The sequence below is a fragment of the Heteronotia binoei genome, chromosome 21 (genome assembly GCF_032191835.1).
Source record: "Heteronotia binoei isolate CCM8104 ecotype False Entrance Well chromosome 21, APGP_CSIRO_Hbin_v1, whole genome shotgun sequence".
NCBI classification, from domain to species: domain Eukaryota; kingdom Metazoa; phylum Chordata; class Lepidosauria; order Squamata; family Gekkonidae; genus Heteronotia; species Heteronotia binoei.
Window position 1 is genome coordinate 61,059,976 of NC_083243.1, and position 13,467 is coordinate 61,073,442.

The 13,467-nt window shown below is 41.5% G+C and overlaps 1 protein-coding gene across 2 annotated transcripts in view; it reads right to left on the reverse strand.

The window, feature by feature from the left end:
- Positions 1-4,883: 4,883 nt before the first annotated feature.
- Positions 4,884-13,467, reverse strand: part of ARHGAP5 (Rho GTPase activating protein 5) — a 67,252-nt gene continuing 58,668 nt past the window's right edge. For both annotated transcript variants that reach the window (XM_060262881.1, XM_060262880.1), the window contains one exon: positions 4,884-7,703. In XM_060262881.1, the coding sequence (XP_060118864.1) occupies positions 7,373-7,703 (331 nt within the window). In that variant the 3' untranslated portion in view covers positions 4,884-7,372. The remainder of the gene's footprint in view (positions 7,704-13,467) is intronic.

Consider the following 13,467-nt stretch of genomic DNA (forward strand, 5'->3'; position numbering starts at 1 on the left):
GTCGCTTGCGCATGCTCATTGGCGCCGAGCGCGGAAAAATCCCGGGCTTTTTCAGATACCGATTCGGGGATCGGCGCAGGCGCACTATCCCATGAGTGTGAGGCACAGAGACCACGAAGAAGATGTAAAGGTTTAGCTGTTTCAGTTGCCACAGCCAAACAGTGGAGTGTGCTGGACGATCCAGTCACCTCTTTGTACCCCAACATAAGGGAAGGGTCTGCCTCTTCCTCCAATACGATTCCCTCTGAAAGGCTGCTTTAAATTCAAAAAGGATGACACAGCTTCTGGCAATCGATGACTAGTTGTTTCTTGCCTTCTCAGGCTCAGTGGAGAGGGAGCAAGATCAGAATGAGAAGTATAGGAAACAGACTGTTCAAAGAGGAGTTTTGAAGAAAAAAATGGCAAAACCCAAGAAATTTGACAGAGGGCAACAAAACCTACTCTGAAGCTGCTCTCCCTGATGAAGCACTAAAACTGAACGGGGTGACTCCCACTCTCTGGAGAGGAAGTTGAAGGAAGTCATTCCTGACTCCCTGACAGGACGGTGGGAATTGCCCTAGATACGTCTTTTGCCTCAGAGGGAGAATAGTTCTGTCATTCTGAATAATGGGCAACATATTCCTTCTCAGCAACAGATAACATGGTGCTGGTTGCCTAAAAACTCCTTTGGACAGCCATAAAGTAGGAAATTTCAATCAGAGTTTATCTCTTTGTTGAAAAAAGCTCATTCCTGACCTAAAGGTAAGGAGGGGGGAGCCATCTGACAAGTCTGGTCAGTACATGCTGATGCTAGAGAAGCAAGTGTTCTCCTCTCACCTAACAAAAAGCAGGGGAGACTGAAAAAGAAAAAGGATGTAAAAGTCCAGGCGAGATACACATTAACAAAAAAAAGGTATCCTTTCATATTAGGACCTGGGAGATCCAAGTTGTAATCCCCATGCTGCCATGGAAACTTGCTGGGTGACCTTAGGCCAGTTACACACATTCAACCCAACCTATCTCACACGGTTGTTGTAAGCATAAATGAAATAGAACAATGTAAGCTGTTTTGAGGAGCCCCCATGGTGCAGAGTGGTAAAGCTGCAGTACTGTAGTCAGAGCTCTCTGCTCACGACCTGAGTAGGATCCCGGTGGAAGCTGGGTTCAGGTAGCTGGCTCAAGGCTCAGCTTTCCATCCTTCCAAGGTCGGTAAAAGGAGTACCCAGCTTGCTGGGGAGAAATGTAGATGACTGGGGAAGGCAATGGCAAACCCCGTTAAAAGTCTGCCTCGAAAATGTCGTGATGCGATGTCAAAAACGACTGGTGCTTGCACAGGGGACTACCTCTACCTTACCTTTAAGCTGTTTTGGGTCCCCAATTGGGGAGAAAGACAGGATACAAATGTAATCAATTAAGGAAATAAAGCTTAACTAAGGCATCAAAGATATGACTAGTCTGGGAATCCCTCTCACCTTACCATCTCTATGGCCATGTCTGCAATCTAAAATGCTATTTCCAGGAACTCAAAACTGTCACTCAAAACCTCTGAAACTTTGGAACATAAGAGAAGCCATGTTGGATCAGGCCAATGGCCCATCCAGTCCAACACCCTGTGTCACACAGTGACACCCCTCCCCCCAAAAAAACAAAACCCAAGTGCCATCAGGAGGTTCACAAGTGGGTCTAGAAGCCCTTCCATTTTGCCACCCCCCTCCCCAAACATTAAGAATACAGAGCATCACTGCCCTAGACAGTTCCAGTAATATACTGTGGCTAATAGCAACTGATGGACGTCAGCTCCATATTTTTATCCAATCCCCTCTTGAAGCTGGCTATGCTTGTAGCCGCAACCACCTCCTATGACAGTGAATTCCACGTTAATCACCCTTTGGGTGAAGTACTTCCTTTTATCTGTTTTAACCAGACTGCTCAGCAATTTCATTGAATGCCCACGAGTACTTGTATTGTGAGAAAGGGAGAAAAGTACTTCTTTCTCTACTTTCTCCATCCCATGCATAATCTTGTAAACTTCTATCATGTCACCCCGCAGTCGACGTTTCTCCAAGCTAAAGAGCCCCAAGTGTTTTAACCTTTCTTCACAGGGAAAGTGTTCCAAACCTTTAATCATTCTAATTGCCCTTTTCTGGACTTTTTCCAATGCTATATCCTTTCTGAGTCTTCCTCAATAACTTGTGTTCATCAATGTGCCTACTCATTCAGTCCTTGATAATTGTTTCTACCAACTTTCCCGGTATTGAAGTCAGACTTACTGGCCTGTAGTTTCCTGGATCTCCTCTGGAACCCTTTTTAAAGATGGGGGTGACATTTGCTACCTTCCAGTTTTCAGGAACGGAGGCAGATTTCAATGAAAGATTACGTATTTTTGTCAGGAGATCCACAAGTTCACCTATGAGTTCTTTCAGAACTCTTGGATGTACGTCATTCGGACCTGGTGACATTAGTTTTTAATTCCTCAATCAGTTGTAGGACCTCCTCTCGTCACCTCAATCTAACTCAGGTCTTTCAACACCCCTTCCAAAATTAGTGGTTCTGGAGCGGGCAAACACTTCTCATCTTCCACAGTGAAGACGGAGATAAAAAATGCATTCAGCTTCTCAGCCATTTCTCTATCCTCCTTCAGTAATCCTTTTACCCCTTGGTCATCCAAGGGCCCCACTGCCTCCCTGGATGGTTTCCTGCTTCTAATATATTTGAAGAATATATTAGAAGTCATCTACACTTTCCCCCCAGCAAGCTGGGTACTCACCAGCTTCCACCGGGATTGAACTCAGGTCGTGAGCAGAGCTTAGAACTGAAGTACTGCAGCTTCACCACTCTGCACCACGGTTACCTATTTTTAATAAACGCTGTTTGTTTTATATTGTCACCCATGTCAGAAACACCTTCATAATGATAAAAACGTTCAAAAGTAGCATGACCTTGTGAAATAAGCAGTCCCAAACCCACAGAATCCATACATAAAAGCCCAGAACATGCAATTAGGAAATGTGTGAGGTCTGATTCTTTGAACAAAAAAGGACAGGTGTTGCTTTGAGAGTCAACCTTTCCTACTCAAACCCAACGACAGCATACAGCTTCCTAATTCCAGAAGAAGTGAAACTTGCAAAGACAATTGTTTTCCTGCCCAAAGAATCTGGGGAAGAAGAGAAAGAAAAGAATACTTGAGTTAAGCTAACACAAAATACCAAAGGAAGAAATGGGTAGAAGCGCATGCATTAATGTAATGGTAATAAACCTCAAAGTACAGCTAGAAAAATTTAGCCTTTCTATTTTACACAAATATGTATTATGGTGGTAATAGTAATAATAATATTGTGCAAATAAAAGTAATACTCAGTCTAAAAAGTCAAATTATGCACCTGCACAAACACATACTACACACAAAAATACCTACGGCTCTGCATATCATACAACATTCCATAATCAACGCAGGAAAGCTTCTCATGGTCACATCTATCATAGGTGTAACATAAAAGACATTTTTACTTCTATGGTAACAGCTTCAATGAAAATTCAAGGCAGCAACCCTAACAGTTATATGTCCATCACAGCCAGATTAAACATAAAACTAAATACCTTTAATCTCCAGTAGTCTCTCCATTAAAGAACATAGAAATATAGCGTACAGATAAGTATTTCCTTCTCAATTTTTCATAGCCCTCTCCAAAACAACCCACACTGTTTCCAACATTTAACAATTCATAAACATGTTCTATCATCACAGTTGTTAACTGAAATATAAGGGGTGCCTTTAAGAACTTTAATACGCAACTAAACTTTATACAAGTTAGGCATCTTAATGTTTTATTCATAGCATTCTGCATACAGATAAGCTTCACTGATTTTGAATTCACTTTCTGTAGGTGGTGTGACAAGATTACATTAATTATAAACAAAACTTTAAAAGTATATATGTATGTGTGTATGTGTATATATATATATATATATATATATATATATATATATATATATATATATATATATATATATATATATATATATATATATATATATATATATAGCATCACAGTTACTGTAAAAAATGAAATCACAATGGAAGCTTCAGCCTAATATTTTTAAACCTCTTCCATTAGCTTACATCTTTACAATTTCCAAGAGATATTAGAAACTAAATTCCAGTACCTCAAAAATAAACAAGTCAATGGTAATTTCTAGTGACCAGTATTCAAGTATGCAGAACACACACAATATGAAAAATTGTTGCTCTTCATTAAAGTTGTATACTTATTTACACTATGTTAAAAGTCTGAGTGTAATGCAAAAATAATCTGAAAAACATCATTTAATATGAAATGCCATGTAAATGTTTTTATGTGTGGGACCAAACAAACTGATAAAATGCTTAAATATTTATAAAATACATATGACATGACCCTAAGCACAATTCTTAAATTGACTCTCTAGTAATCGGGCTCAGGATTACACTTTAAGGCTACGATCTATCTCACTGATCTCAATGGATCTTATGTAAGCTCATCTGTGCTTAGAAGTGCAACCAAAAACTGTATGAACATTTTAGGGATACGTAAAACGTAACAAAGGGGATGCCATAGTTAAACAGACATTACTGTAAAATTCTGGTCTAACATCAACAACTTTCCCTGGCTTGAAATTTCAGAAGGATGTTGTAATTAGCCAAAATCAACATGTCAAACCATCAAGTATGTAGGCAGGGTTTGTTTTCTATACCACCAATATTTATAGGATTCTCAAATCTTATAAGGCCAATATCCCCCTCCCCCATCATGTATGCCTGATTTTCACATTTCAGTTTAGCAGCCTTCCTGTTTTAAATGTCTGTGATTACTCACTGAAACAAGGCTAACATGCAAAGAAAAGTATGCTGCTGAGAGTCTCATGGATAGCATCCACAGCACTTTAATTTTGAAGTATAAATCAGAACGACAAGTAGGCAAACATATAAATGCTTAAGTATTAAATTTGTGATCAATGGACATGATCCACTGGGAACACATTACATATGGTGGCTTTATGTAGCAGCAGGAAGTGCAAAAGTTGTATTGGTATTACAGAATAAACATAACACAGGCATACTTATGCTGTAATACATAAGGCTGCTCAAGGTGACCACCATCTTGGTGGATCATGCCCTAGGCCAACTGTAAGAGCAGCATTTTAACAATTACCCAGGAGGGGGAGAATCAAGAGGAAAAAATGACTATTAAATAGTTGACAGTAACAATATGAAACCAAGTCCTGGAAATCAATTTGTAAGGATAATAAAACAGTGTATCAACACAGGAAACTAAATTACACTAGTTTACAAAAAAGACGGCATTCTAAATGAGAAACAATTTCAACTTTTATATTGTGTTAGACAAATTTTTCAAATGATATGACTGAAAAATTTAAGCCTACTTGCAATAGAAATAAGCTTTTTCTGTACAGTTTGATGCTTTTGTCTATACCATCTACAGTAGAAAAATAAATTCTTTAGCAACCTAGAAACAGTTTATAAAACTCTTGAAGATTATTTTTTTTAACATGCCTATGTTAAACTGATGGCTATAAATAAAAGCTATTTAGGCAACAGATGTAATGTAAAACAAGTTAATGCTACTACATTTACAGGACAAATTTTATTATTGTGTTTATATCCTGTGTGCTTTGAATTGGAATAGTTTTTGTTTTTTTAGAAAAGATAATTACTTGCAAGAATATAACACAAATATCAAGATAATTTATAATATACAAATACTTCAACAGCAGCCTGGGTTATGGTATTTTAACTAAATGATAATCAGTCATAATTAGAAGTACAATACCTAGGACATAACAATTGAAAAAGGCAATTTTTATTTTAGACATATGAAGCAAAGCTCTTAAGAACATTAATTCTTAAAAAAACTTTGCAAATCAAACTCTTGAGAACTTTTATATTAAAAATGTTCTACTTGGCATAGTAGATCACAAACTATGAATTAAGATTACGGTGGAGATAAGTAAAGGGTTTTTTTTTAATTTTCTTAAAATTTCCCAGCAGCTGAATGAATTAGGTTTCTTCTTCTCAAAACATTTAAGAATGTCAGCAAGGAGAACTCAAAATATTATTAGGCTCTAATCAAACCTGATCCATGATTTCTAGCCTTCAATCACATTCATCAACACTAAAGGCTAACTCAAAATGTTTCTGGGAAACTAAGCAGCAATCTTTTACAGCAAAACTTGTACCAATGTAAAAAAAAAAAAAGGACTTTAGAATGGTGCAAACAGCCATTTGGATTTTTAGTACAACAGATCACATTAAAAAACATGAATACAAGGTCATTTTATATACATTAAGATGCTTCAGTACCCAAAGTATTTATTGCTATATATTAGCAATTTTTTATACCTTTAAAGGGCCACAGAAAAATATAGTGTATATGTTAAATTTAAGTCCTAGATTGTTTGGTTTAGCGAGTTTACACTACAACAAATTTTGCATTTATGTATGAAAAGTTATAAACTTATATGAAAATGTCAGCTTTTTCTGTATTCTAGATGAACCCCCTGTGGGAAAAATTAAAATATCTAAAATATATTACATTAAGTTTACAAGATCAATGATCTTTCAAACATGCAACTGTGTACAGAATTAACAGTATTATAAAGTGTTTCATTCATTAAAGTAAAATAAGAAAAAAGTAGATAACAGTAACATTTTTGCACAACAGTTAAACTCACTTTACAATAAGCGTGTCCTTGGTATTGCGCTGTAAGAAAAAAATTACTAACCCCTCAAACACACGTGTCCACAGGTTTCTTTAAGGGAAATGGAAGGAGTGGGATTTCTAGCAGTGCAGTTTATGTTCTTGAAAAGAAGCATACTGTAGTATACGTAGTTTGGGGGTTTTACAAATAAAATACAGCTGTGTTTAGCTGTTCATAGCAACTGGCTGAACGGGAATGGAATTGTCAAGAAAAAAGAATATTAAACAACAAAAACAGCCCTAAAGCAGGCTGTACATACTGAATGTTCCATAAATGATTGATTTAATTAATTACATTTCTATAGAAAAATTTTATTCACAATACATTGTGACAAAATTGTCACAGGAATGATAGTGATTGCAATAAATGTTCATGCAACAGCAGCTTTGCATTTTAATTATTTTTGTTTAAAAAATTAAACCTCTTCAGTCATGCTAATCACATAATTCTCCCCTGTGTGTTTATGAACAAAGTGTATAGTATGTCTACAACAAATATTTCCCAGTTTGGACCCAAATACTTCCATAAATATGAAAGCTGGGGGGTTTTTTTCTTCAGAACATGCATCTCTAGTTTTTCTTTCTATCCAATTCCAGGCTGATTGCAACCATCTTCTATTTACTGTAAGCTGTTATAGTTAAATAATACCAAGAGGATCTGCTTGCAACTGTGGCTGTATCAGCTGAGGTTGTAGAGGTGGTGGTAACTGTAGTGGTACGATTGGATCCACCATTTGCACCGGGTTCGAAGGTGGAGGCTGGTGTGCCACACTCTCAGAAGTTTCTAAAATGTCTCCATTATAAAAGAAAAACTGGGACTGTTGAATGAATGTTTCTATTACTGACTGGAGAATCTTGGTGGTTGAGAGGAACTCTCGATTTTCAAAGTCAGGTCTCATCAAAGTTGGCCAGAAACAGATAGATAAGTTGTCTGCAGTCATAAAATTGGTTCTACTTTGCTGGCTAACCCTAAAATAAAATACAGATATTCAAGAGTTAGTTGAACAAAATCTACGGAAACAAAAACACAATTTATTTGACCATATTCCAGGTATCCTTATGAAACAATTCTAAATTAGCAAAGCTGATGTAGGTATCCTAACAGGAACAACTACTGAAGCATTTACTAAGATAGGAAATTAAGGTGAGGAGTCCACCCTGCACTGCATATATTGGGCACCACAATTCAAGAAAAGGGGTTAGTTCAGCTGAATAAATAACAAGGCTGAACACTACAGCAACATTTCTAAATATCTATGCTTTGAAGTATTCTAAATAAACTAGGAAGGTATATCAGCCAAATTTTTAGGCCAGCAGATCCACTATTTTTTATGCAGAAAGAAAATAGAGGCACTTGCAGAAGTTTAATACAAACAAGTTTAGAAATGAAGTCTCCTGGCACATCTTGCGAGACATTTGATTTGTTTAGACTGTTGGATCTATAAAGGACTAATTTTGACATACAAAGGTTCACATGAACTTTGCAACTAATATTTTCCTGGTTGCTTATTCATTGCTCCCAAATAAAGCACCAAACTAGACCTAATTTGAGATCACAAATCTCCACCAATCTTTTAAAGGGAAATTACAGCTGCATGTGAGCCCAATTCGTATTGGTGAAATGGAAGGGGGCAAGAGAGGGTATTTACTCCTGCACCATTTTAATAATAATCCAAATCATCTCTCACTGCAGTTATGACTCATATAGGCAAAGACCCACTGGTTTCTTTTGTAAAACTATTAGGGATAAAAAGGGAAACCCTCTGATGTTTCCCCACTTTTGCTGTGAAGACACCAGATCTATATGATATTTTAATCACACCCTGCCTCTATTTTTTTCTAATCAATTTTATGAGGTGGATTAAGGTAAGAAAGAATGTATATGTGTGTGTAACTAGCCCAAGGTCACCCAGTGTCCTTCATGGATAAAAACAGGTTGTTTACCTGTAACTGATGATCTTTGAGTGGTCATCTGTGCAGTCATATTGATGGGATTAGGCGCCAGCGCCGATCACAATCAGTAAACTTAAAAGCTGCAGATTTCCGCGCCGATGTCCCAGTGCACATGCCCAGAAGCCCCACTGTGCATGCTCACTGAGACGGGAGCGGACATCCCGCCAGTTCTTTCTGACCGCTGCATCATCCCAATGATGGACCGGCAGCAGAGGGGAAGGAGGGCGGGTAGTGTGACTACACAGATGACCACTTGAAGATCATCAGTTACAGGTAGGCAACCTGTTTATCTTCTTTGTGGTCTCTGTGCATCACACTGATGGGAGATTAGCAAGCCTTAATCGTACCTGGAGGAGGGTGCAACGGTCCATCAGCAGGTAAGAGACTGAAGAACAGCACGGCCCACTGACATGTACTGGTGTAGACGTAAGTCCAGCGCATAGTGTTTTACAAAGGTATGTGGGGAGGACCAGGTGGCAGCCTTGCAAATGTCCCGCAGTGGAACGCCCTTCATGAAAGCACTAAAGTGGCCATAGCTCGAGTGGAGTGGGCTCTTATGGGCCCTGGAAGGGGTTTCTTGCTCAATAGCAAAGTTTTATGGTTTCAATTATCCATTTAGGGAGTCTTTGGGCCGAGATCCGTTGCCCTAAGGATGCAGGAGCATAGGAAATAAAAAGTCTAGAGTCTTTCCGAGAGGGACTTACCGAGTGGAGATAGAAAGATAGCGCTCGTTTCACATCCAAGGCATGTAGTCTCCGTTCAGACTCTGTAGCTGGATTAGGGAAGTAGACCGGCAGGTAAATTTCAGAGTTCAAGTGAAAAGAGGAAATCACCTTAGGAAGGAAGGTGATGTCTGGATGAAGCAAGGCCCCTTCATTAGTGAAACACAAGAAAGGAGCATCACATCTAAGTGCTGCTAGCTCACCCACTCTCCGTGCAGACGTAATCGCCACCAAGAAGGCTGTTTTCCACGCCAACAGTTGGAGAGAACAGGTAGCCATCGGCTCGAAAGGCTTCTCAGAGAGTGCGTGAAGGACCAGAGAGAGGTCCCAAGCCGGGGTCGGCTGTCTTGTAGGAGGATACAATCTAGAGAGGCCCTTGAGAAATCCCTTTGTATCCGAATGGGTGAAGACAGAATGTCCATCAATCTGGGAGTGGTTGGCAGAGATGGCCGCCAGGTAAACTCTTAGCGATGAAACTGATAATCCCTTGTCCAAAAGGGAAAAAAGAAAATCAAATATTGTGGGTAAACACGCTACAGGCGGGTCTAGGGAAAGAGCAGAAGAAAACTGAACAAATTTCGACCACTTGCAAGCATACGATTTGTGTGTGGATGGCTTCCTTCTGTTCAGGATGATATATTGAGCTCTGTCTGATAAATGAGTAACTGCAGGCGCCATGCTGTTAATTTCAGATGGGGCACATCGTGATGCACCACTCGACCCTGATGAGTGAGAAAAAGATTCGAGACCTGAGGACATTGGTGGAAAATTCCCTTGGACATACGAAGGACCAGGGAGAACCAGTGCTGCCTGGGCCACCCAGGGGTGACGAGAATTCCCACAGGCCACTCCCTCGATATCTTCTGCACTACTTTGGTAATCAAAGGAATGACAGTGGGACTGCATAGAAAAACCTGCACCAGAGCCACGATGTCGTCCGCTCGCTTCGGCAGTAGGAAGGCCTTGCAAGCGAGGGTGTCTATTATGGCTCCTATAAACTGTACCCTCTGGGAGGGTCGTAGATGAGACTTCTTTTGGTTGACTTGCAGCCCTAGCTCCTGAAGAAGAGAGAGCGTGATGGTAATGTGATGCAAGAGTCAAGGCTTGGATTCCGCAACGAGAAGCCAATCGTCTACAGGAACAGCATAACACCCTGTAGTCTCAAATGGGCTGCGATGACCACCATAGTTTTCGTGAAGTAGCGTGAGTAAAAGCCGAGTCCCCTTTGGTTTGAGGGAACCTGTTCTATGGCTTGTTTGAGGAGAAGTGATTGAACCTCCTCCCGTAGTGTGTTTGAAGGATTGATGGAGACGAAGACTGGAGTAGGAGAATTTTGATGGAATTCGATCACATAACCCAGCCGGATTATGGATAGGACCCATTGGTCTGAAGTTATTTTGGACCATGCCTGTAGAAATGGGAAAAGGCGGGTATGGTCCAAAGAAAAAGGGTGGGAAAGGAGGGAAAGAAAAAGGCAGTCAAAGGCCCTGTTTGGGCTGACTAGGGCCCTTCTGACGTGATGATTGGGAAGGTGTGGGAGAATATTTGGGTTTGAAGGTATACGGTGGCTTGGAAAAAGACGTTGCAGCTTTTGAACGCCAAGACTGATCCACAGGAGGTTTCGAATAAGGTTTCTTGTTCCATGGTTTGGGCCAGGGACGTTTATTTTGGGAACGTGAAGAGGTGGGAACTCCCAGGTTCCTGGAGGTACGAATACTTTTATCCATCTCTTGCATAACGGAATCGGTATTGGAACTAAAGAGACCATTGCCGTCGAATGGTAAGTCCTCTATATAGGCCTGTATGTTCTGTTGTAAGGCAGTAGAGCACAGCCAAGAGTGTCTTCTCAGAGTAATGGCTGTGGTCAGGGTCTTAGCACAGATGTCGCCCAAATGTTTAGCCAAATTGAGTTGTTGCTTGGCCAGAGTCATCCCTTCTTTTTGTATCTTCTTGATTGCAGTCCTGCTTTGTTCTGGAAGGCTAGGCAAGATGTTGGAGATTTGATCCCAGAGGGCATATTGATAACGCCCCATTCATGCGGAGTAATTAGCAATTTTAACGCCCAGAGAACCAGCAGAGTAAAGACGCCTTTCCAGGTTGTCTAGTTTCTTTCCTTCCTTATCTGGCGGGGAAGAGTGTGTCTTCTTCGCCTTGGATGATGAGGACACCACCACAGAGTTCGGTTTGGGATGGGCGAAGAGGAAGTCTGCACTGGATTCTTGGATTCAATACATGTGATCTAGTCTACGTGATGAAATGGGTGTAGACGCTGGTTTCTCCCAAGAGGATTTGGCGGTGTGAAGCATAACAGTAGTCAATGGTAAGGGTACTGCTGTGGAAGTGTCCATTTGAACTATGTCAAAGACGGTGTCCGTAATTATTGGTTGTGGCTGAACTGTAGGTTGAGAGAGATTGAGCCATGCGCTTGATGAGGTCTTCATAAGACTAAGTCCTCTGAGGGTGAAATAGGTTGCTCCTCTGTTATCTTCTGAGATGGAGAAGGTTCTTCCGGTGATGAAGAAGCTTCCTGGTCTTCCGGGGTCGATCCTTCAATGGATCTAGGGGAAGTCTCAGGAGAGTCAGAGTGCTCCAACAGGTGCGGTGTCAGTGACGACACTGGGTCTGCTGTTGTGACCTTTGTCCATTCTGTAGCACCCTGTTGTGCAGAATCTCGATGATGTCGGATCGGTTCGACGTCGGGTGGTTTAGCTAAGGATGCTGATGGACCTCACTTGGGCGGTCTGTACAAGGTTCGAGATCGGCAAGAGGCTTCCGAGTACTGGTCCCAATCCATCTGGCGTGGAGGAAACCAAGGAAAGGATGATTGCATCGGGTATGCCCCTTATAAGTATTGCCATTGACGCTGATCCCATGGGATGTGTGGAGGTATGTGGCGAGATGGAGAGCGATCACCTACTCTGTATCTGGGGGAGCGACTTCGTGAAGATCGAGCCCTTCGTGGTTCCTGCAGTCAACCTCGAAGAAGCGGACTTCGGGATCAAGGGGTCTCAGATACCGTGCGAATCCAATTGGAAGGGCTCCCTTCGGTACCAGAACGCTGTGCCAGATCTATATCGCAATCGGAGGAGATTGCGAGCTGGGTGGACATCGAGGTGAGAATCGGAGGGCTTAGCCAATGACTCGGTGAAGCGAAGAGCTTCAGAGGAGGGATGATCGGTGCTGTCGGGTCCGATGGTGAAGTCAGAGAGGCTGGAGAAACGGATTCGCTATGTTTCGGCTTATCCATTTCCTTCGTCGTCGTCTTCTTCTCCGAGTGAGATCCCTTATCCTCCTTATGCCTTTTTGGAGGCGTAGAGGACTCCGACCTAGCAGCCGAGCCCATTCATTTGCCAGGGCGGTTGGCGTCGGAAAGGGGGCGATCGGTATCGACTGTTTTCGAAGCAGATGGTTCAGTGGATGCAATCGGTTGATCGACCTGATCTGTCGAAGTCGACAAAGACATCTTGTGCAGAGAGAGTGCCTGTTCCATTAGGGCCGCAGCGAGGCGGGCAGCTCTATTTTTCTTAGTTTGCCTGGAAAACTTCGCACAGTGCACACACGAGTCAGTTCTGTGGAGCTCTCCGAGGCACAGTAGGTACAATGTGTGGCTGTCTGGTGGGGCAATCTTACTGCCACACTTGGAACACCTTTTAAAGAATCCCCAGTGTCTTTCCATACGAATTGTCTGGGAAGGGGGGGAAAGGGCGGGAAAGTTCTGTCGTACCCCGCACTCCCCCCCCCCCAAATAGAATATAGTCCTGGAAAACAAGATATAACTAAACGATAAACTAACAGATTTTTTTTCCGTCTTCCTAAAGGGTAGAAGAAGTTCACCGACCGTAGCGAAGCAATGATTGACTGATCTGAGCGGCGGTCAGAAGAGAACTGGCGGGATGTCCGCTCCCGTCTCAGTGAGCATGCGCAGTGGGGCTTCTGGGCATGCGCGCTGGGACGTCGGCGTGGAAATCCGCAGCTTTTAAGTTTACCGATCGTGATTGGCGCTGGCGCCTAATCCCATCAATGTGATGCACAGAGACCACGATGTAGAAATTTGAGCC